This window comes from Trichechus manatus, unplaced genomic scaffold, assembly GCF_000243295.1.
Source record: "Trichechus manatus latirostris isolate Lorelei unplaced genomic scaffold, TriManLat1.0 scaffold00016, whole genome shotgun sequence".
Classification (NCBI taxonomy): Eukaryota; Metazoa; Chordata; class Mammalia; order Sirenia; family Trichechidae; genus Trichechus; species Trichechus manatus.
In genome coordinates this window covers 25,328,167-25,352,405 of record NW_004443952.1, presented here as the reverse complement: position 1 = coordinate 25,352,405, position 24,239 = coordinate 25,328,167, and the positions used below count along the sequence as shown (strand labels likewise).

Here is a 24,239-nt window from a genome sequence, read left to right as displayed (position 1 = left end):
AGCTAGATGTTCCCCGAGACCATGGTCCCCACAGCCTTCCACCCAGCAATTCAGTCCCTCAGGGAGTTTGGATGTGTCTACGGAGCTTCCATGACCTTTCCTTGTACAAGTTGTGCTGGTTTCCCCTGTATTGTGTACTGTCTCACCCTTCACCCAAGATACCACTTATCTTCAATAGTATTCTTGATACTGGTTCCTCCAGGTTCTTGCTCCATTAACTGCTTCCTAAATCTTTATTTTTAATGTTTCTTTTTTCATTTTCCTTTCAAAATCTACATATTGTATTTCACTGAATTTAAAATGCCATCTACCTTAGGATCTTATCTTTTGTTTTTTAACTTTTCATTTCAAGATAATTTTAGTACACAGTTTCTATATACATGTCACCTAGCTTCCCCTCACATTAGTATCTTCCATAACCATAGAACCATGATCAAAATTAAGAAATAACCTTGATATATAATATTATTAACTAAACTACAGAATTTCTTTGGACTTCACCAGTTTTTCCACCAGTGTCCTCTGTCTCTGTTTCAGGATGCAACCCGGAATCCTACACTGCAGCTAGTTGTCATGTTTCCTTAATCTTCTCCAATCTGTGACAGTTCCTCAGTCTTGTCATTCATAACGTTGACACCTCTGAAGATACTAGTCATTCATTCTGCTGAATGTTCCTCAACCTGGATGTGTCTGATGTTTTCTCATGATCTGATTCAGGTTATGCATTACTAGAAAGGATAACACACAAAGGTGATGCGCCAGTCTCAGTGTATCATTGTCACAGATTGAATTGTGTCCCCCAAAAATATCTGTCAACTTGGCTAGGTCACGATTCCCAGTACTGTATGACTGGCTACCATTCTGTCATCTGATGTGATTTCCCTATGTGTTGTAAATCCTATCACTATGATGCAATAAGATGGATTAGTGGCAGTTATACTGATGAAATCTACAAGATTAGATAGTGTCTTAAGCCAATCTCTTTTGAGATATAAAAGACAGAAGCGAGCAGAGAGATATGGGGACCTCATGCAACCAAGAAAGAACACTGGGAGCAGAGCGCATCCTTCGGACCCGGGGTTCTCGTGTGGAGAAACTCCTAGTCCAAGGGAAGATTGATGACAAGGACCTTCCTCCAGAGCTGACAGAGAGAGAAAGACTTCCCTGGAGCTGACATCCTGAATTTGGACTTCTAGCCTACTTGACTGTGACAATTATTGAACGGCACATAATGTTGATATGCATCACTGGTGATATTAACACTGATCACTTGCTTAAGGTGGTATCTGCCAGGACCCTCCACTACAAAGCCACCATTCTTCCCTTTGTAATTATCAAATATTTGGGAGGAGATACTTTGAAACCATGCAAACATCCTCCTTCTGTTTAAAGTTTTACCCACTAATTTTAGCATCCATGGGTGGATCTGCAGCAATCACTACTGTAATGTTCTAATAGTGATTTTCTATTTCTTCCACATTTATTAATTGAAATTCTTCTGTAAAGATCAACTGCCACCTTCTCTTCCCTCACCCCCATTTATTTAATCAGTTACTTATAATCATTAAGGACACAAGGATATTTGTTTTATCCTTTGGGTTATAATCCATACTAGCATTTTATCTTGTTAAAATTATTCCAACTTTGGCTCCTTCAGTTTGGCTTCTCTGCATTTCAGTATGTCTTCATCCTTTTCAGCACTTCTTTAATACCTGGCACCGTATGCTCCAGGCTCATCTTGTTATATTCCCTGCTCGAGAGCCCAGGAATCAAGCAGTTCTCCAAAAAGCCCTGGTTCCTTTTATTGCAGAATGGTATTTAGAAACAAAGATCTGAGTGCTAAGTGTGCTCATTGCTATTAAGGTGTCGCTGCTTCTAGGCTCTCTAAACAAAAAACCAAAACCCACTGCTGTCGAGTGGATTTCAACTCATAGCAACCCTACAGGACAGAGTAGAACTGCCCCACAGAGTTTCCAAGGAGCACCTGGTGCATTCGAACCCTTTTGGTTAGCAGCCGAAGCTCTTAACCACTAAGCCACCAGGGTTTCCCCTAAACCAACAGCAAGGAGATTATCTGTGTATACTAATTCACATATATGCACACATCTGTATTTCCTTATCTATTTATTTATAAATATTTTTAAAGGACTATTTTATGTATCACTGAAAACACATTAAAAACAAAATAAAAAGTCAAAGAATACATTTTAATGACAATAACACAAAAATAAAAAATATATTAAGAATACATCTATAGGTATTAAAATTATAATGAACAAGGTAATGATAACAAATCATAGAACAGTGTTTACCCTCTAGGAAGGAGGAAGGAAAATGACAATCAGGCAGGAGCACCAGGGGGACTTCTGAGGTAGTAACGATGTTCTATCTTTACCTAGGTGTTGGGTACACGCGTTTGCTGTTATTTTAACTGTATGTTTGTTTTACATGTTCCTCTGAATATATGACACATTTCACCATAAACAACAGAAAGACTACAGCAAGTGCTTAGGCTGTAACCTTGAACCAAACAGCCGTATTTCCTTATGCTTATTATATTTAACAGCTATAAAATATCTTACTTGGCAGATACACATTATTTTACTTAAATAGTCCCATGTAACTGAGAAATAAGAATCAGGGTGTATAAAAGTCTTAGTGTCTCAACAGAATATAGTTCAGAAACAGGTTTATTTGCCTCATTTGGAACAAAGAATGGCAGTTTTATGATTCCTTCCTAACTCTAAAACGAAAAGACTGTAAATTTTCCTTAGACTACCGACATTTCAGATATGCAAAGTTGTCTCATTCTAAGGATGCACTCCTTCCCAGCAATAAGAAATGTACAACCTCAGGCAATGACTATAGAGCAGGAAACTCAGGAAGAAATGTACTCCTTCAGGGAAGGAAAGACAAGGGCCAAGTCCCAAGGAAAAGAAGGCTAAAGGTTGAACTAAACCTCAGTCATTTTTTCATACCTCAGGCTCCAGTTTTGCAGGAAACCTAAGCAAGCTCTCAACTGCCTTAGAGGATGCAGAAGGAATAACAATGGAGTAGAGAAGAGGTAGCTCATTTCTAGGATCTCATATTTCCTTAGAGTTGTGAACTATAGAATGCATTTTCCAGTAATCAGGATTGCAGGCTAGCTCATGAAAAGTCTTGAACTATAATGTAGCTGAATTTCTATATAATGGCATGGATTGACTTTGGGTAAATCACTTTAGCCTCTTCCAATTTCTTCACCTGTCAATTACAAGCTAAATGAATTTTTATGATCTAGTGTGAGAGTCGTAAACAATTTGTAACATTATTTTTTCTTTGTATGACTGTACATATACATGAGTTGATGTGTATATAAAACACCTACAGAAAAATGCATTCTGATGCTAAAAAAACTCACAAGCCTATCAATGGAAGGAAATTTAACTTGTAATCAACTAACCTTCTTCTGTTGCGTGCAGGTGTGTTGCATCGTTCCCCTGAGAAGTGATGTTGGCTTGGTCGAACTGAAGGGGGCTGCCTATTTGATGTCATCTCCCATGGTCGCATTGGTGGTGAGGGAGCTGGTGATGCTGATGTATAATCAAAGACTGAATGAGAGAGGCGCTGTCTCTTGGGACTTGGACTATCTTCACTCTGCCAATGCAACAAAATCAACCAACTGAATAAGGATTTCACGTTACTGTATATGCATAGGTGTTTAAATATATTTACCCTAAAACATAAAGGAGAAAAAAAAATACATGTATGTGATCAACCCAAATTAAATACTTTTTTAAAAAAATGCTTGAATGGGGGAAAGGATGCACAGTAAATAATACCAAATGAAAAATGAAATCTGTTTTTAAAAAATTATCACAAAATTCATCAGGTAACAACACACTGGGTATACAAAAGTGAATAAGCATTTGTGTAGTACTTGATCTTCTCTTTAAAATTCCAATCCATCTGAGAAATTTCACTACACTCCATTGGTTAAGTTACTCATTTAGAGGCAGTAATTCTCAGCTGAGAGTTGAGAAGGGGATATAATTTGAGTAGGACATAATTTGATTCTAAATCACACTCCCCTAGACCTTACTACTTCCTACTACCTTATTTCTGTTGCTTAGGCCATTATATTTATTTTCTTTAATGAGGGTTACCCGGATAAAATAAGATTTATATAAACAGATAAAAGACTATTCAACTGACCTAGATCATCAGTTCTTAACTAGGATGTCACAGAACTTTGGGAGTCCTTTTAAGAAAGACGTGGCATTTCAGGTAGAACACGGAAATGGTATATAACTCAAAACCTGTACCTGTTATCTTGAGGCATACTCTCAAGTTCTTAAGGGCCGTAACACTGCTTACTAGCTATAAAACTCCCATCAGTTGCTCAATTGCATTACTAACTCTCCAGGATCATCTACCCAATTTAATTTTCCAATTAAATCTCACCCAAAACTACCAAAATTACAGTTAGTTGAAACAGGGCTAAGTATTTTCTAACAGAACCTCTCCTATCTCCAATCTACTCCTCCAAGTTCTAATTACTTGGGCATTAGAGCACCTTTGGTTGCAAAATAACTGGTACCTGCTGCTAGCACAAGCATCATCTTAAAATACTACCACAACTTTAGATTTTAAGAGAGAAGCATATAAAACAGAACTGATTAGTTAAACTGACAGGAATGAAACACATTGCTAAATGGTTGCATTTGATTATTCCAAAATGATTTGAGGTATTCCAAAGCCATCTCATTTTCCTTCTCTATTTAAGAAATATTATAATTAAAAATCTGTCATTATAATTAAAATAGAAAATTGTTTTCAGAACCATATACAACAAAAGTATGTTTCATAACTCTCTCAACTACAACCCTAACCTTATTTTCTCACTAGATTTAATAGTACTATAGTATACTTCGTTTTACTCCTTCAACTTAATAAGAAAATTAGTTCCTTTGTTCTGATAATCCTAAAAATAAAAAATGGAAAATAACCATAATTTAGATAGTTTGATTTTACAAAGGGGGGCGAGGGCTATCTCCACAGTTGGTAAAATAAATATGACTAACACTGACTTTTTTTTAAGTATAAAATACTAGTAACCAATCATGATCATTATCTTTCATGAGTATATCCTACACTGCAACGCCTAATTCAAGCTAAGATATGGAGACAAACTTTGAATTCCAGAAGTTCACTGCCTAAAATAAAGAAGGAAAATGTTACAAATCCACATGAAAAAGGGCAAATGACCTGAGAAAACACTTAAGCTATATATCTTTATATATTTTCAATGATGTTCGTGAGTTAACAATGTTCAGATTTTACAACAAATGTACTGGTTTTAAGAGTAAAGGTAAGAAAAGGTGACTGAGAAAGTTCCACAACTCTTTTCTTTGCTCTGTAATAGATTCACACTGGTGAAAAGGAAGAAAACAAAGAACAGGAAGCAAAGGGAGGTGAGCTATTAAGTGGTACTATCTTTACAAGTCTTGCTTTTTTACTCAATCTAACAGGAAACCACAATAGATACTTGAAGACAGGGAATTATTAAAAATCAGTTAACCGTGTTCAATGTGGTTTCCAGCGCTGGGTATTAGTGGAAAACTAGGTGTCTAGAGTTAATTATAAATGTACAAACGTTGGTTTCTGAGTTTTGACAAATATACCAGTTATGTAAGATGTTAACATTAGGGGAAACTGAGTAAAGGGTACAGAGACTCTCTGTAGCATCAATTTTTCTGTAAGTCTAAGATCATTCTAAAATAGTTTATTTTTAAGAAGTAGTTTAAAAAATGGGCATGTATAGATTATGCATTAATGTAAGGAAGCAGCAAAGGACGACGGGAATCTGGTAACTTTCTTTAATTAGTAAAGTAAGGTGTGGGTGGAGTTCATATTCCAAAATAAGAAGTTCAGTCACATTGCTTGACTTACCTATTAATAGTTATACTCAACCTATATACTGAACTTTTTGACACATTTATTTCATTAAACTGTGATCTGTTAAGTTTGGCAAATAAAGGGTAAAATGCAGTACGGCTTACTTAAAATTGAGGCTATCATATCTTTCACAACAAATCCATATCTGGAATTCACAACTGTATGGAAAGCAATCCAGGCTGATAAATTAGAAGTTTTAGAACAGGAGCCTGTATAATCATACTCAAAATCCTTTGAACTCTCTCAATGCTCCCAAAAAACAAATAGAAAGCTAGAATGACTCCTTATGTACAAAGGACTGTCATCTCAATCTTCTTCTCCTTCCACAGCAGAGAAAGGTTAGCCATGTCTTCAATTCTCCTAAACTAGCAATGGTGTGCAAGCTCCACAATTACATGGAGTATCTACACAGGTCTGAAAAGCAAGGCAAATACAAAATTTTTGGAAGGTGTTTGTATTCTAAATGGTGTGGCAATCTCAATAGATTCTGTAAAACGTTTTACAACATCTCTAAAACAAATTATATTATTCCTCTGTCCGTGTACATTTTAATTGTTCAGAAATGGCATGTGTCAATTAAGGTACTCTGTAGCTACTAGTCAACCCACCCAAGTAGCAAAAAAGGCTTAATATCCTTGTGTTAGCCACAACTTTAATTTAGATATAAATAATCATGCTGTGATGGTTCTCCCAAATATGGTAGAGAAACTGAGTCTGTGCAGCCTTGAACTTAGGTTGGGGAAAAGACTAATATTTATAAACATTAAAAACACTTAAAACTCGTATTTTCCTTCATAGTGGCAGACTTCAATTCTGCTACTATATAATTCAATTGTAATAAGGTGAAGTAAAAATACACAATTTCATATATAGCAGTTATAAAGTTTGGAAATTTTGCTGTTACAGCCTATTCACAAATTATCTACAAAGTATACTTTACATTCTTTCTCTCTACAATATAAATCACTCTCATTTATAAGTACTGGGGACTAAATATTTCCACTCTACTAGCAAAGGACTCAATGCCAACAAACTTGAAAGTAAGCTTATTAAAAAACAAAAGATACCCCACTGATGATTTCAATCAATCATTTATAAGACTGCATATATGAAGATGCATTATAAATATAATCAGAAGATATGTAAGTATATCACTTTAAGGTGTCGATTCTACAAGGAGGCACTTTTGGAACTGCTGCTAACTAGAACAGGATAAAACTAAGAACCAAGTGAAACTATGCTGAAAACCAAATGATTAAAGCAACTAACATTTAAAGAGTGCTTTCTCTGGTGGCTTAGGCACCCGACAGGCACTAAATTATTTAATTCTCACAACTGCACAAAAGACGAAAAAGTGAGTCTTAAAGAGGTGAACATGGCCCAGGGTCACAAAACTAGTGAACTGCAGAGCCCAGATTAGAACAAAAGCATCTGAGTCCTAAAGCCTTAATCACTTGGCCACATGGCCTTGTCTGAGAATGGAAACCACTTTTTCCTCCACTTCTCCACCTGAGCTCAGGCCCCCAGGTACTGGAATGGAGGACGGAACTGTGCTGATTCAGAATGAGTTTATTGGACAGGTATAAGCACGGGGAAGCCATTGATGGTTCCATGGAAAAATTCTCGCCTTTCATGAAGGATACCTGGGTTTGATTCCTGAACAATGCAACTCATGCGCCGCCACCACTTGCCAGTGATGGCTTGTATGTTACTATGATGCTGAACAGGTTTCAGTGGGGCTTACAAACTAAAACAGACTAGGAAGAAATGCTTGGCGATCTACCTCCAAAATCAGCCAACGAATCACAATGGTTTGATCAGCAACCTACTATGGGATGGCACAGGACCGGGCATCATTTCATTCCAGTGTGCATGGGGTCACCATGAGTCAGGGGCCAACTCAAGGGCAGCTAACAATAACAACATAGCGAGGGAGATAAAGATTTTGTGAGTGACCAAGTAACTGCTCATGGGTACACGCAGAGTAGGAAAGAAAATATTAACGAGGAAGAAGGGGACTAATAAGTGGTGAGGAATGGTAAACAAACTGGTATTTTTGAAGAACTCAAGAAGGCAAGTGTGATTAAAGTGAAAGATATAAAGATTGGAGGTTCTATTTATATTTATTGTGGAAAAGGGTAAACTGACAGATGCTGTACTTGAGGAGCTCACAATCGAGGCCATACTCAGAAAGAGAATAAAACTTGGATTTAAGACTACAGACATGGACAAGAAGTCAGAGGGCTTCTTGTCAAAACTGTATGACTGCAGAGCGGCCATTTAAGATACAACTATTGGTCTCTGTTCATCCGGAGCAAAAAAGAAAGGAGGAAACCAAAGACTCAAAGAAGAAACTAGTCTGCAGAATTGCCTACACAAGCCACGGCCTCATCTATCCTGAGACCAGAAGAACTAGATGGTACCCAGCTACCACTACCGACCCTTCTGACCAGGGATACAATACCAAAAAACCAAACCTGTTGCCACTGAGTCAATTACGACTCATAGCGACGAACTGCCCTATAGGGTTTTCCAAGCAGAGGCTGGTGGATGTGAACTGCTGATCTTTTAGTTAGCAGCTGTAGCTCTTAACCACTGTGTCACCAAGACTCCAATAGATGGTCCCAAATAGAGTGGGAGAAAATTGTAGAACAAAATACAAATTCTTAAAAAAAAGACCACACTGACTGGACTGGTAGAAACTAGAGGAACCCCTGAGACTATTACCCTGAGATATCCTTTAAACATTGAACTAAAACCACTACCAGAGGTCACCTTTCAGGTAAATAACAGATTTACTCATAAAATAAACAGTACCTATCACCCAAGAGTACAGTACTGTGCTCCTTTAAAAAAACCATCTACATGAGGCCAAATGGACAACATTTACCCTAAAGCAAGGATGAGAAGACTGGGGGGCAGGCGGTGGGGGGAAGCACACAAAGAAGCAAGATTAATGGAAACAGAACAACCAGAATGGAAATAATGAGAATGTTGATACAATGTGGAAAATGTAATCAATGTCACTGAAAAATATGTATAGAAATTGTTAAATGGGAAGCTAATTTGTTGTGTAAACGTTCACTAAAAACACAATATTAAAAAAAAACAACAACTATGATTACAAACTTGGAAGGTCTTAACAAAATTTAAGCACATGGCTCTTTTGTCATAAAAAATATGAAAGAAGATCAGAGAGTAAAGATCAGATGCTCCTGGTCCAGGACCATATACTCTGAGAATCAACAAATTAGGCCATAAAGGACTCTCTTAGGAATAGTCCCTAAGGATGAACTTACAATAACAAAAATTTTTTAAATTACATTTTGAATTCTCAGGGAAAAAAGTTCTTTCCTTCCTCTCCTTGCTGACTCTGGGCTAGTGGGCTGACTTTTCAAAGTACCGATGCTGACAACAACTTCCCAACTTGTATCTCCAGCCAAGAATCACCCCTGACCTCCAGGCTTACATGCTTAATTACCTGACCTCTCCACTTGGATGTCTAATTAAAAAAACATTTGCTATCAAGTCGACTCTGACTCATGGCGAACCCACGTGTCAGAGTCAGAAGCGTGTTCCGTAGAGTTTTCAAAAGCTAATTTTTCAGAAGTAAATCACCAGGACTTTCTTGTGAGGCACCTTTCAGTGGACTTGAACCTCCAACCTTTTGGTTAGCAGCCAAATGCATTAACTCTTTATACCAGGGACAGATTATTCAATAAGCAAGGTAAACACAGTGCTTCCCTTGCTTACAAGGTCATCTGTAGTGAACAATTTCACATTTTTTTTCACCACATCAAAGATTGTGCTTCTAGGTATAGCTGTCTCTGTCTCTCTCCCAACCTCACAGCACACTTCTACAGAATCAAAGCCTCTTTTCAAATTTACAATCCCTGATAATACCTCGCTTATTGGATAATTCACCCGTTTATACCACCCAGAGACTAGATGTCTAATAGGCATCCCAAATACTAAATTCCACTACACACACAGGCAAGCTTACTCCATCTCCTTGAAACTCTTTCTTCACTAGATTCCAGAGACACCACCTTCTCCTCATTTTCCTTATATCACTAGCTACTATTTCTCAGTTGCCTTTGCTGGTTTCTCATCTCCTAGACACTGAACAGTGCTCATCTACAGATTATTCTTTAAACTGACTTACCAGGTTATTTTATCCAATCTCATGGTTTTAACTATCAACTGTACAGAGATAACTGCCAAACTCCCCTTTCTAGCCCAGACCACTCTGCTGAACAGCTGGCTCATATCTAATTGGCTATTTGAATCATGTTCAAAACTCAAGTTGAGTCAAGTTTCCACCTCGTTGGACTTTCAACCTATCAACAAATTTCATCATCCTCAACCTTGAAAATATATCCAGAATCTGATCGTTTAAGAAACTAAAACAGTCTACACATAAAGCAACTTACTAGTAAAGAATAACCACCAAGACAGAACTATTTTTTTTCCAAACACTAAATTTAGTTCCACCAAAGTACTGTATTTTAAACATCATTTACCTGTAACTATAATTTTAAGCTGGAAACATGGATCAATGGTTAAAATAGAAAATCTGAAGCATAACCAGTGAAAACAAAAGATATTCAAAACCTGAAATCAAAGGCTATCTTTGAGACACTCACATGGAGCAGCTGTTCTGCAGACAGCTAAAGCTCAGAGGCTAGGAATATAAATCTGGTGGCGCAGTGGTTAAGAGCTTGGCTGCCAATCAAAAGGTCAGCAGTTCGAATTCACCAGCTGCTCCTTGGAAATCCTATGAGGCAGTTCTACTCTGTCCTACAAGGTCACTATGAGTCAGAATTGACTCAATGGCCGTGTTTTTTTTTTTTTTTTAAGGTATATACGTAGATGGTAAGTTACTGAAGTTGCATGCACAGACAAAATGGCTCCAAAAAGTTTATACAGTGAAAAGAAGGTCCAATAATGAACCCTAAGGAATGCAGGGTAGTTGATTATGATAGTGCAAAAGAAGTGGAAGGAGGACAACCAGGGAGTGTAATGTGGTGGAAGCCAATGGAAGGATTTTCAAGAATTCAATTGAGTGATCATGTAAGATTAGGGCTGAAAATGTCCACTGGATTTACCAACATGAAAGTCACTGACAAAGAGATTCATTTCTTTATAACATGATTTAGTATCTATTATGGAATATCTCCCCTTATAACAAAAAAATTTTCTCCCTCTTTTTTCTTATAATCTTCCTATGAATGTAAGGATAACTGTAAAATTCTAAAAACAAAAAATTCTGCTATTTTAACTAGAATTTTATTAAGTCCACAAATTTACTGAATAGGTATTTTTACAACAATAGGCTTCTCTTTCAGAAAATAAGTATAGTTCTTGATGCATATAAATCTTTATTACAATCAACCAAATCAATTTGGTAATTTACCAAATAAAGTTATCACTTAGCTGTAATTAAGATAAAAAACACACACACAACCCCTGAACTCAAGGGCTGTACCAGACATGAAATTCAACCTCCTCAAAATGTACTTGACTACTTTATGAAATCATACTATCTTTAACCACTATCAGTGAATTAACTGGTAGTAAGGTAACTGTTAATTTAAAAACTGTAGGATACAAAAATATAAAGAAACATGAGGGAATTTTGTAGGGTGATGAAACTATTCTATATCTTGATTGTGATGGTAATTCCACATCTGTTCATTATTTGTTCATACTCACAGACGTGTACACTAGAAGGGTGAATTTTACTGTATGTTAGACATTTGTTTTTTAATTTAAAAAACTGTAGGAGGCAATTTGATTACAATTTTAAATATGGCTTTATTTTCAGAGAGATGCAAATATACCTTTGTTGTTGTTAGGTGCCATGGTGTCAGTTCTGACTCACAGCGACCCCACGTACAACAGAATGAAACACTGCCTGGTCCTGCACCATCCTCACAGTTGTCGTTATACTTGAGCCCACTGTTTTAGTCACTACGTCAATCCATCTCATTGAGGGCATCTTCTTTTTTGCTGACCCTCTACTTTACCAAGCATGATGTCCTTCTCCAGGGACTGATCCCTCCTGAAAATACGTCCAAAATATGTGAGATGTAGTCTCGCCATCTTTGCTTCTAAGGAACATCCTGGTTGTACTTCTTCCAAGACAGATTTGTTCGTTCTTTTGGCAGTCGATGGTATACTCAATATTCTTTGCCAACACCACAATTCAAATACATCAATTCTTTTTCAGTCTTTCTTATTCACCGCCCAGCTTTCACACGCATATGAGGCTATTCAAAACACCATGGCTTGGATCAGGTGCACTTCGGTCTTCAAGGTGACATCCTTGCTTTTCAACACTTTAAAGAGGTCTTTTTCAGGGGATCTGCCCAATGCAATGATTCATTTGATTTCTGGACTGCTGCTTCTATGGGTGTTGACTGTGTGGATCCAAGTAAAATGAAATCCTTGACAACTTCAATCTTTTCTCTGTTTATCATGATGTTACTTACTGGTCCAGTTGTGAGGATTTTTGTTTGCTTTATGTTGAGGTGTAATCCATACTGAAGGCTGCAGTCTTTGATCTTCATCAGTAAGTGCTTCAAGTCCTCTTTGCTTTCAGTAAGCAAGATTGTGTCATCTGCATAATGCAGGTTGTTAATGAGCATTCCTCCAATCCAGATGCCCCGTTCTTCTTCTAGTAGTCCAGCTTCTTCGATTATTTGCTCAGCATACAGACTGAATAAGTGTGGTGAAATGATACAACCCCGACGCACACCTTTCCTGACTTTAAACCACTCAGTATCCCCTTGTTCTGCTGGAACAACTGCCTCTTGACCTATGTACCGGTTCCTCATGAGCACAATAAGTGTGCTGCGTCTTCAATGAGAAAACCCAGAGTAATAAATACCTAAAGCCATTACTTTTACAGAAACATTAAAATGCCAACTGAATGTGTACCAGGGAACACATACAAGAACAGCCATGGCAGCACTGCTCGTAATAACAGCACTAAACTGGAAACTATCCAAACGTCCATCAAAAGAGGGAATAAACTACAGTATATTCAAATAACGGCATGCTAAAAGCACTATAATGAATAAGGATGAATCACAAAATGACGACAAAAATACACCTAAGTATGATACCATTTATATATTAAGTTTAGAAACAAGCAAAATTAAACAATATAGTGATGATACTATATATGTTAAAACCATAAAGAAAAGCAAAGGCTACAAACACGAAATTCAGCACAGAGGTTTACCTGAAGCACAAGTGTGGGACAGCAGGTAGATACAATAGGAAGGATCATAGGGGGGCTTCAAATGTGTTGCTAGTGGTTGACTTCTAAGCTGGGTGGTAGGTTTTATTATTATACAAGCATCTGATTTATCCTTGAAAACTTGCATATATGAAATATTTCATAATTTTAAAAATTAAAAAAAATGCAAAATTTGAAACACTAGTTTTTTGTAACTAAAAAGAAATCTGGCTAGGCATAATACAATAATAAAGCAAGCAAATAAAAAAGAGCAAAGTGTAAAAGTTATCAATAAAAACAGTCACTAAACTGATAAATAATAGATCTGAATGGCAAAAACAAAAAAACAAAAAAGAAGATAAGCTTTTTGTTAGAGGAAAAAGACTGGCTGGAAACAACAGTAAGGATCCAGGAGAATATCAACACTTTCCTTCTCCTTTATGACCACTCCACTTACTTGCCACAACCCCCAATCCCATGCCTGGAGTGTGAAAATCAATAATTTCTTTAGAGAAGGCTGCAGGGGAAGTATATTCTCAGAAAAGAGACAAGTTAGCTAAGATAAGGAAGCAAAGAGGGTACATCAAGAAAAAAGTGGAAGAGGTAGTTGAGTCTGTTTAAATGGAGTATTCCAAAGAAAAGGGAAAGTGGAGAGCTGAGAGAGAAGGTACTGGCCAATACTGGGGGAAAGTCAAGAGTTAAAAAGCGTAACACAATAGGGAATAACTTTGTGAGGATAGGAGATGGCTGGGTAAGTTCTCCTTTTCACGTGGTAACTTAAGTTTTATAGTGGTGAGAAGCATAACTGGAACTAACAAATTACACACAATTTTGGTATCACAATTAGTTGAAGGTATCAGTATCTTAAAGAGGTTGTGAGAAAAAAGGGACAAACTGGGTAAGGAAAACCCGCAGTCTCCCCTGGGGGCAAAGTCCATGAGGGCCTTGCTCTAAAGTTAGAGGAAAGTTAAGATTGTAAACTAAATTAGGACTACAAAAATAAAAATTTAACAACACCTTTCACCTTTCTGCGACACTTAACTGGAACTAGCTCTAACTTTCATTTTCAAAATAAGGGGCTAAATCGATTGCATTTGGGAGCTACTTTCTGAGCTTTACATTATTTGAGTTAATGCCTGAAGATTCAAACGAAGTAGGGAGAACACAAATACACACATACACGAAACCAAAAAACTGTTGCTGTCTAGTCGATTCTGACTCATGGCAACCCCATGTGTTACAAAGTATAACTGCTCCATAGGGTTTCCTTGGCTGTAATCTTACAGAAGCAGAGTGGGTGGGTTTGAATCGCCAACTTTTAGGTTAGTAGTCAAGTGCAAACCATTTGCGCCACCCCAGGACCCATACAAAGAATCAAATAACTTTATTGGTGGCAGTAGTGAAGGCACTATGTCAATTTCTTCCTTAGCTACTGGTGTTCTACTAAATCTCAAACTATTGTAGACTGACGCTGTATCAAAAATAGTAGTCAATGTCACTCCATAAAGGCAACTATGTCTCTTAACACATACTACACTATGTTCATAGAAACACCTATTGATATCTAAAAGCAGTATGATATAGTAGACAAGAAAAAAAGTTGGATTTGAGTCCTGCTCTGCCAATAACTACATATGTGACCAGGCATCCTGATGAGTTTTTCTGAGACTATTTCCTCATCTAGAAAACCACCCATGATGAGTTTGAGTGTTAAAAACAAAAGGATGTAATACATGCAAAGCACCAAGCATAGAACCCGGAATGAATTCCAACACAGAATACCAGACAGAAGAGTCCTGAATCACCTACATGACTATCTCCAGAAATTCCACACCTCCAACTTAAAGTGTCATGGCATATCCCTTTCAGAACTGGTCCCAGGCAACCTGTTACTCCCACAAAACAGAAAATGAGGTGGCTCTATCCGAACTTCCCAGCCTCAATGACGGTTTCAATCCATTCACACCATTTCTTGTTTTCATTTTTTTTTTTTAATCACATTTTACCCAGTTATCAAAAGTCCCAGAAGGCAAGTAAACAGGGTTTCTCTCTGAAATATACATTACTATCAAACTCTAGGTACTAAGCAAATAAGTAGTGATTACGTTAAGAATGTATTATATGCTTCCATTTTTCCTTTCCTACATTATTTCCCATATTCTATAATATCTGCTGCTATTCTACAGAACTTGGCCTACTAAGATAAATAATTAAGACCAAAAGATGAAAAAATGTGGACATTAGGTAGTCAAACAGCAACTCAAGAGAAGACAAATATTCTTCTGAATAGCTGGCTGAAAATACAAGTTATATTAAAGAAGTTCTCTAAGAAGAATACTTACTCCCACATAACAGTAGAAAATAAGAAGTAAGAAGATAAGAATTTTGTTTCAAGCCTTCCTAGAAACAACCTAGAATGTATCTGTGACCTTCACCCTATGTAGGGAAAGGGTAAATATATAAGAACCTGGAAGAAAGCTTTGAAGTGAGCATCCTCTTGAACGGTAGTGTTCTGATCACTTGGGAGGAGAGGGAACAGGCTCTGAAGTCTCACCCTTTCACAAATCACCTTGTTAGGATGGCCAGGTAGAGGTGCTGAATTGGCCCCGGGAGAAATCTGGGAAAAAGAGGGAGAAGAAAAGGATAGTTCATGGCTAGCTGCACCAATGTGGAGAATCATGGCTATGAAAGATAGTCTGGGTTTTCTAGTTATATGATTCTGTTAGCAGAGACTGAAAACTAAAAATTGTAAACATATAAACAAAGGGTAGCAAAGGTTGCCTCTGGCAATGAATCAATCTTACAAAAACTTTTTTTTTTTTAAAGGCAAAGCAGCACTGCTCAAGAACACAAGAGCTTCCTGTTTCCTAGGTAATACCTACTGCTATCTTTTTTTGTTGGTGGTGTTAACTCTGAAATCCTAAACAACAGACTTCATGTTAAGAAAAGCCAAAATAAAATCATATATTTTAAGCACAGAAAGATTAGTGTCTGCCTGGACTAAGATTAATATTTTCTCGTTCTATTTTTTAATTAACTTTCCAAATAATCATGCAAAGAAAGATGACAGATTTGAGAATATTTGTGACAAACTTCTATAATAATCATAGTTTTGAAAAACAAGAGTCTGGAGATCTCAGCTCTATTCAAACAAACCCAGCTATCTTCCTAAAGAATAAAGGACAAGATCATAAGCCCCAAAGTAAATGATTGCATGCCGTTAATGCTTGACTTGATTGTGGGTTAATCCCCTTATAAGGGCCCATATCCGGTTAGAATCTCTGCTGAGAATTTGCATTTTTAACAAGGTCCCAGGCTATGCTAATACTGCTGCTTAGGAACCAATTCTAAGAACCACTAGTAGAGCCGTGGTTCTCATAATTTATTATACATAAGAATCACCTGGGGATCTTGTTAAAATGTAGATTCTGATTCAGCATAGCTGGGGAGGGAATGCAAATTCTCAGGAGGGGTTCAAACCTGTAGCATTTTTAATGACTTAATTACCATCATGAACATCACCCATTCCACTGTGTTGTTACAGTGAATTGTCCTCGGAGGTTATGGTTTGTAGACTGCTTGTCCCAACACTAAAGACTCCAAACCATGCTCTTTAAGACTGTCTCATTTTAGAATTTCAATGCCTCATGCATTCACTTAGTGACACATTTGTCTTTTTTGTAACAGGCTCTAAACAGAACAGACATGGTTTCCTACCTTCAAGTATATACTACAAAAAAAAAAAAAAGTAAATCAATGTATTACATGAGTACTAAGGTAAAGACAGACACTGGGTACAATGAAGATGTTAACTGGCAAGAAAGAGGAGCATCAGGAAACTGCAAAATGTTCAGTATGGCTGGATAGTAAAGAAGTAGCCAGAGGTAGGCAGAGACTAGATCATGGAGTGCTGATCATGTTATTATGCTAACCCCTTTAGCCCCTTTATAATTTTTTGTTTCTGGCTTGCTATGAGGCTGGTAAACAGATTAAGTGTGCCTCTTGGTAGGAGTAAAAATACTTCTGAGGACCTCCCTTTAAGAGTAAAAACAAAACACATGAGGGCAAGTACTTTAGAATTTATTCGTTTGCTACACAAAATATTTCGGACATGAGCTAGTTCTTCTCTGTACTACAAACATGAATGTGTTAATTGTCTTTACCACAGTGAAGACGTATGCACTGATGAATCAAGAAATATTTACTCATTTCCTCCTACAAGCCAGAAGTTATGTTAGGAAAGAGGATGAAAGATAAAATGTGGTTGCTGTCAAGTTTTTTCTAGTAGTAAAAAGACACAAACAGCCAACTGTAGGATAAGATTTCAAATGCAATACAGGCAAACAATAGAACAGAGGTAGGACCCTTGAGTTTATCTGAGAGTTTAAGAGAAAGAAAAGATTTCATAGGAAGAGGTGTATTTCACATTCCTGACTCCTCACTCATTGCTTTATCACTTTAAAGCAATCCTCTCCTCCCTCAAAATGGTCTGTTCCTCTATGTAGATTTAATACTTTTTTTTTGCAATCCTTTTACGTTTTTAGTTTCCACAGTAAGTACTTCTGCAGTCTTTTAATAAGGCTATCTGCTTTCAACTACTATACTCAAAGCAGATTATTTGAGTAGCACTCTTACAAATCACTGAGTATAAGTAGCCGGCTGGGAAAAAAAGAAGTCAAGGGGGTCAGGTTTCCTTTCCTCTGACTTAATCACAGAAAGTTCTTAAAAGAGGGACTGAGTACTTCCTGAAGAGATCCTATCAACCGTGAAGACGTAAACTATTATATGTTGTGAGAAGGCATGCAGAGGGAGCCAGGTGGCAGGAATCTGAGGGCAGCCTCAAGGAACTGAGAGCAATTGCAGTCAACCGCTAGCAGAAAATGGGATCTCAGTACTACAACCGCAAGAATGATATTCTGCCAACAACCAGTGAGCTTGGAAGGGGACTGAGTCTCAGATGAAATCACAGCTTCAGCCAGGTAAGACCCTGAGCAGAGGACCCAACAGTTAACCTGTACCAGGCGTCCTGAAACCACAGAAGCTGTGAGATAATAAATTTAGGTGTTTTAAGCTACTAAATTTGTGGTAGTATGCTACACAACAATAGAAAACTAATACAATGTATATGTATATAAATTAATAGAATAAAAAATATTACACCACAAGTTTTTTCTACAGAATTTTGGATGCGTTACTTTGATTTTGAAAGATACAAACTAAGACATTTTTATTTAAGCATTTTAGCAGTTTATTCCCATTCTTGATTTAAGGCATAAATAACAACCTGGGCCCACGCCCTTCTAGGAGCAGGGTAGAATCAGGGTTGGTAAAAATAGGATAGGTTCCTCAGTCTGACACCGCCTGCCCCTAGTCCTGTAAGTTCCTAAGGAAGTGAGAAGGAAGGTTGGAACAAAAGTTAGGAAAAATAAGAGCCACGTGTTTTTATAAGTTTTTGTTTCCTTACCTTCCACAATCCTGATTTGTCACAGAAGGATTCTTCTCCGTTCAAAGAAGTTTATGTCTCACCTTTTCATTTTACTTAGGCAGGTAACTTCTCAACAGATAGTTCTTAAGTACCTCTTCCAGATTTGATATCTAAGAATTATATGGATTTTGAGAATTTTCTAGACAATGACCAATGAGATTGTGGGGGCATATGAATAAAATTGTGGGTTTTATAATAGTTGAAAAGATGAGTTGTGACTGAGCTCTTCATGGGTTTCTTTAATTAAGTAACTTCTTGCTGATGTATTCAAATGTTTATTTCATGTCTACCATGTACTAGATGCTGTGAATACAATGGGAAAAAGACAGTCCTTGTCCTCAAAGACATTCAGTCTAGTGAGGTACAATTAAAAGAGACACTAAATGCACAACAACAAATTCAAAATGGATTAAGGACCTAAATGTGCGAACTAAAACCATAAAGTTCTTAACAAGCAGGGGCAACATTGTCAGGCCTGGCTTTCAACAATGGATTATCTAATATGATAACAAAACCACAAACAATAAAAGACAAAATAAATAAATGAGACCTTATAAAAATCTAAAATGTTTGTTCATCCAAAGACTTGACCAAAAAAGTGAAAAGGCAAGCTGCTGACTGGGAGAGTATCTTTGGAAATCATATATCCAACAAGAATATAATAACTAAAATACAGACAAAGCTTCAACAATAACAAAAAGACAAGCCAATCACAAAATGAGCAAAGGAACTGAACAGACATTTCACCAAAGAGGACATTCAAATGGCCACATGAAAAGATGTTCACCATCATTAGCAATCAGAGAGACGCAAATCAAAACCACAATGAGATACCCTTTCACTCCCACTAGGATGGCTAAAATTAAAAACAAAAAACTGAAAATAATAAATGTTGGCAATGATGTGGGGAAACTGGAATCCTTATCCATTGCTGGTGGAAATGCAAAATGATATAGCCGTTGTGGAAAACAGCATGGCAGTTCCCCAAAAAACTAAAAATGGAACTACCATATGACCCAGCAATTCCACTCCTAAGTATATACCCAAATTCTTGAAAGCAGAGACTCAAAAAGAGACTTGTACACCAATGTTCACTGCAGCATTATTTACGATAGCCAAAAGGTGGAAACAACCTAAATGCTAACCAACAGATGAATGGATACACAAAATGGGGTACATACATATAATGGAATACTACTCAGCCACAGCTGAAATGAAGTCTTGATACATGCTAAAGTATAGATGAAGCTTGAAGACATTATACTGAGCAAAATAAGCTAATCACAAAAGGACAAATATTGTATGGCATCACTTATATAAAAAAACAAGAAAAAGTAAATGTATAGAGACCAAAATTTATTAGTGGTTACGGGGGGGTGGGGGTGGTGGTTAAAGGTGATGGAAAAAATCACGATGATTAAGGGTAGGTAGGTTTGCACAGCCAATTACTGTTAACTGCTGTCAATTAAGTTGTACACTTATAATAAATTATGGGATTGATATAATTCCAAAAAAAAAAAAAAAAAGGGTAGATGCTGAGGCTACTTAAGTACAACCAAAAAATCTCATGGTTACATGGGACATCCCAATTAATTGGCCTAGTAACATGTTTAGTGCTTCTGTTCCACCTCCTAGTTCACTGTGTAGTGCCTAGGGTCTTAAAAGCTTGTAAGCAGCCATCCAAGGCACAACAATTGGTCTCTATTTGTCTGGGGCAACAGAGGAAGGAGAATTAGGAATAGGAGGACATGGAATATATGGCTAATTGCTTCCATGAACAACTGCCTCCTCTGCCATGAGACCAGAAGAACTAGATGGTGCCCAGCTACCCCTACAGAACATTTTGGTCAAAGATACTATAAAAGAATCCTGGTGACAATGCAGAACAGAATTTCAAATTCTCACGGACTCCAGACTTCCTGGAGCCTCAGAGGGTGGATGAACCCCTGAAACTATTGCCCTGAGATAATCTTTAAAACCTAAACCAAAAATATCCCTCGACTCTTCTTAAAACCAAACAATAGTTTCGCTTAAAGGTCTGCCTTGAGCATTATGTTCTTTTAAGATCTACTTGGAATCAGGAGCCTTGGTGGCACAGTTAAGAGCTCGGCTGCTAACCATAAAGGTCGGCAGTTCAAATCTACAAGCTGCTCCTTGGAAACCCTATGGGGCAGTTCTTCTATGTTCTATAGGGTGCCTACGAGTCAGAATCGACTGACGGCAATGTGTTTGGTTTTCTTTTTCTTTTTTTTGGTTTTTTTATACGGGATCAAACTGACAACAGAAACTCGAAAGATTAGCTAGGAACCTTAGGGGACAGTGAATTTATGTTAATGAGGGAGGAACAACTCAGAAAAGGAGGGTGAGAATGATTGTGCAACCCAAAAAATGTAATCAATGTTACTAAATTGTACATGTAGAAACTGTTCCAAAAAAAAAAGAATGTTGACACATTGTGATAAATGTAACTAATGTCACTGAACAATTTGTGTGTAAATTGTCAAATGGGAACCTAACTTGCTATGTAAACTTTTACCAAAAACTCAATAATTATTATTTTTTTAATCATTAAAAAAAAAAGACTCACTAACTGAGGACAATGGGAGCAGTTCTACTATGCACCCATGGGGTTGCCATGAATTGGAATCGACCCAATGGCAACTAACAACTACCACCACCTAGTTAGAAGTCGGAAGAAAGTAAGCATTAGCTTGATTTCTTCCAAATAAACAATGCCATAGTGGGTGTTTAATAAATATTTGCTGAATGAATGAACTATAGGCTCCAAATGTGTATTTACAATCCGTTCACTCTCTCCAAAGAAAAAGCAAGGTGAGTTCAATCAGAGTACAAAAGAAATGAAAACTGTTGTATATGTGCTTAATAGGAAAACAACGAGTAGACTAAAATACTATGCCAACAGTCATGTGACTAATCAAGAATTATCTTTCCAACAAGATAAACTGCGAAATGGTGATGGCCTATACCAAACTAGGAGCATCAGAAACAGAGAGAAGCAGATGGACTACACTAGAAAACGAAGGTAGACAGTAAAATGATCTTTCCATATTCATCAAGTATAAATGAGCACAAACAGAAAACAAATATTCAAAATTGGACTCTGACTATGTAACATGGGTTAACTAAAAGCCTCATCCAATGCTTGACAGAGATAGAAAACCCGTCTACACTCTACATTATGATGCTGACATAGACTCAGTTATGTCTGACTATGCCATCCTCTGTCCAGCTTTCCTCAAAAATTATGCTGCTCTAATAGAGAAAATTTTCTACACTTACCTATATTAATACTTGCCCATTTAATTTGCTGATAAAGACAACAGTTTATAAACCTTGAGGTACATTTAGAAGGTGTCAGATGTGGAGGGACTACAGAGATCATTTAAGTCCAACTCAAATTTTACAAAGAGACCTGAAGACCCCACTGCTAGCTTGTGGAAGAGCTTATTCAACTATCACCTTGCGCCTCCAATTCGTTTAGAAATAAGTCCTACAGAAAATTATAGAAATTAACTTAAAATTGAATCCCTATAATGAACAGATTTAAGGCTTAGTAGGTTTACAAAAAGTGAAATATACCAGTGGGAAAGAGAGAAAGGGGGTACCTGAAGTGGTACAATTCCCAGCTAAAAATCCAGTTAGTAATTTAATCTGTTGATTTCAAGTGTGTTCCAGCTTCACTGAACTGATCTGGCACCTGTATTTGGTCTGTATTGTTACACGCACAGAAATCCTATTCCTTCAGTTCCCAAAGACAGGAACAATTTTACTTTGAATCCAACTGCCCCTAGATCGTTAAGTTTTCATTTTGTGAAAACTGTGTGAACAAATTATTATTTTTTAAATATAAACTCAGTTACAAGAGCTGCTTGCTATTTAAGGAAATTTTATGGTAAATGTGTTTACAATAGTACCTGCCATCAAGGACAAGTAAGACCAGGCAGATTTGCAATTCTGAGATAACCAACAATTGTGGGTGAAAAGTTGAATACAGGTATCCCAGATTTACCACGTATTGGATTTACAAGGAACCGCACTGACAACCCATACTTAACCACCGGCTTTTTTTTTTCGGTACATCCTATAGTTAGTAATACGTAATACACAATGTTGCGGTGCGTAATTTGCTGATACAGTTCTCAGATGTTCACTCAGAGATGTTCAAAGACAGGATTTATAAAAATACTGATAATAAAAGGCAATAATGAAATAACAAGAAAAGGTATTTTGACTTATGTCAGAACCGACTTACAGTCGTTGGAACTGAACCCCGTAATAATAAATGCAGGACTACCTGATATTTAAAATTCCATACATTAAGTCAACCGCTTAATAATCAGAAACGAACAGGCAAGCGTTCGTTTAAGACGTTAACAACTAGTATACACGACTTTTACTGAATAACTGCATACATTCTTGCAGCACCAGAAATTAAACAAAAAGCGCTGTCCCTTACAAGTCCTACACGCGGAAACAAAAACTTTATTCTCTTTGGCCATTATTAATTCGAAAGACTCGCAGTTCAAAAACCAACCTCTCCCATTCTTCAGCCCTGAAAGAAGAACTTTCATTCCCTAAGAACAAATCGCAGTCGGCTCAGAAACCCGCGACGACAGAAGGACGAGAAAGACGACCCTTCTGATCGGGTTCCGCGTTCTTATCGGTGACATCATTTCACCTGCGCCTCGGAAAAACCGGAGGGAGCGCGAGAACGAGGCCATCCGCCAGGCGGCCGAGGGCCGGCGGCTCCTGCTGGCTGCGGCCGCACCTCCTCGCTGCCGCCCCGGAACAAAGAGAGCCGGGCGCCCGGGCCGCGCCCCACCTAGCACCGGGCAACCAAACCTCCGTCCGGTCGTCGGTCGAGGCCCCGCAGGCTCCCAACGGCCCGCGGCCCGTCCCGCCCTCGCACGGGAACCAACGGCCGCAGAGGCCAGTACCTGAGAGGGGAGGCTCCGCCCTGCGGGGCTGCTCCCGCGGCTCCGTGCTGGGCCGCCGCCTCCTATTGTGACCGCTCGCCCAGCCAGCCGCCAGCTCGCAAGATCCGCTGTCCCCGGGCCTCCTCACCCCCGGAACACGGGCTGCGACTGAGGCGCTGTCACGGCGCTTCCTTCCTCCCGGCACCATTACACGGGCAGCGCCAGGAAACGACGGCTGCACACCCAGGCCTGACAGAGTCGGCTAACGCCTCGGGGGCCTCATCCTCTCCGGCCCCGCGCCCCAACTGCCCGGGCCTAAAACACCGTCCTGCACGGCTGCACGAGGGGGCCCTGCCCCACCGCACCCCCGACTCGGAGCTCACGGACCCGATCTCGCCGCGCGCCGGCGCAATAAAGTCCGCTGCGCGCGCAGGCTGCGCCCCTTGCCGCTAGGCCGCAATACGCGCGAGCACGAGGCCCTCCCACTTCTCGGTTCTGGGTAGTCTTCCCTCCCCCGCCCCACCTCCTCGCTGGCACAAACCTAGCGAACCCAAAGCGCGAGACCGCGTGAGCGCTCCGCCCCTTTCGCCTCGCTCGGCTCCGCGCGCCAAGCCCCCTTTGTTTCCACCCCGCG

At 38.4% G+C, this 24,239-nt stretch overlaps 1 protein-coding gene across 7 annotated transcripts in view; it reads right to left on the bottom strand.

Moving 5' to 3' along the window:
* Positions 1-24,239, bottom strand: part of RNF38 (ring finger protein 38) — a 66,668-nt gene that overhangs the window by 27,352 nt on the left and 15,077 nt on the right. The window contains exons 1-3 of one of the 7 annotated variants that reach the window (XM_023727510.1): positions 23,627-23,719; positions 15,651-15,800; positions 3,443-3,636 (exon numbers count right to left, since the gene is read on the bottom strand). In XM_023727510.1, the coding sequence (XP_023583278.1) occupies positions 3,443-3,549 (107 nt within the window). In that variant the 5' untranslated portion in view covers positions 3,550-3,636; positions 15,651-15,800; positions 23,627-23,719. Of the gene's footprint in view, positions 1-3,442; positions 3,637-15,650; positions 19,358-23,626; positions 24,001-24,239 lie in introns of those variants that run through there. The other 6 variants (XM_023727507.1, XM_023727508.1, XM_023727509.1 and 3 more) reach the window with 6 other exon arrangements.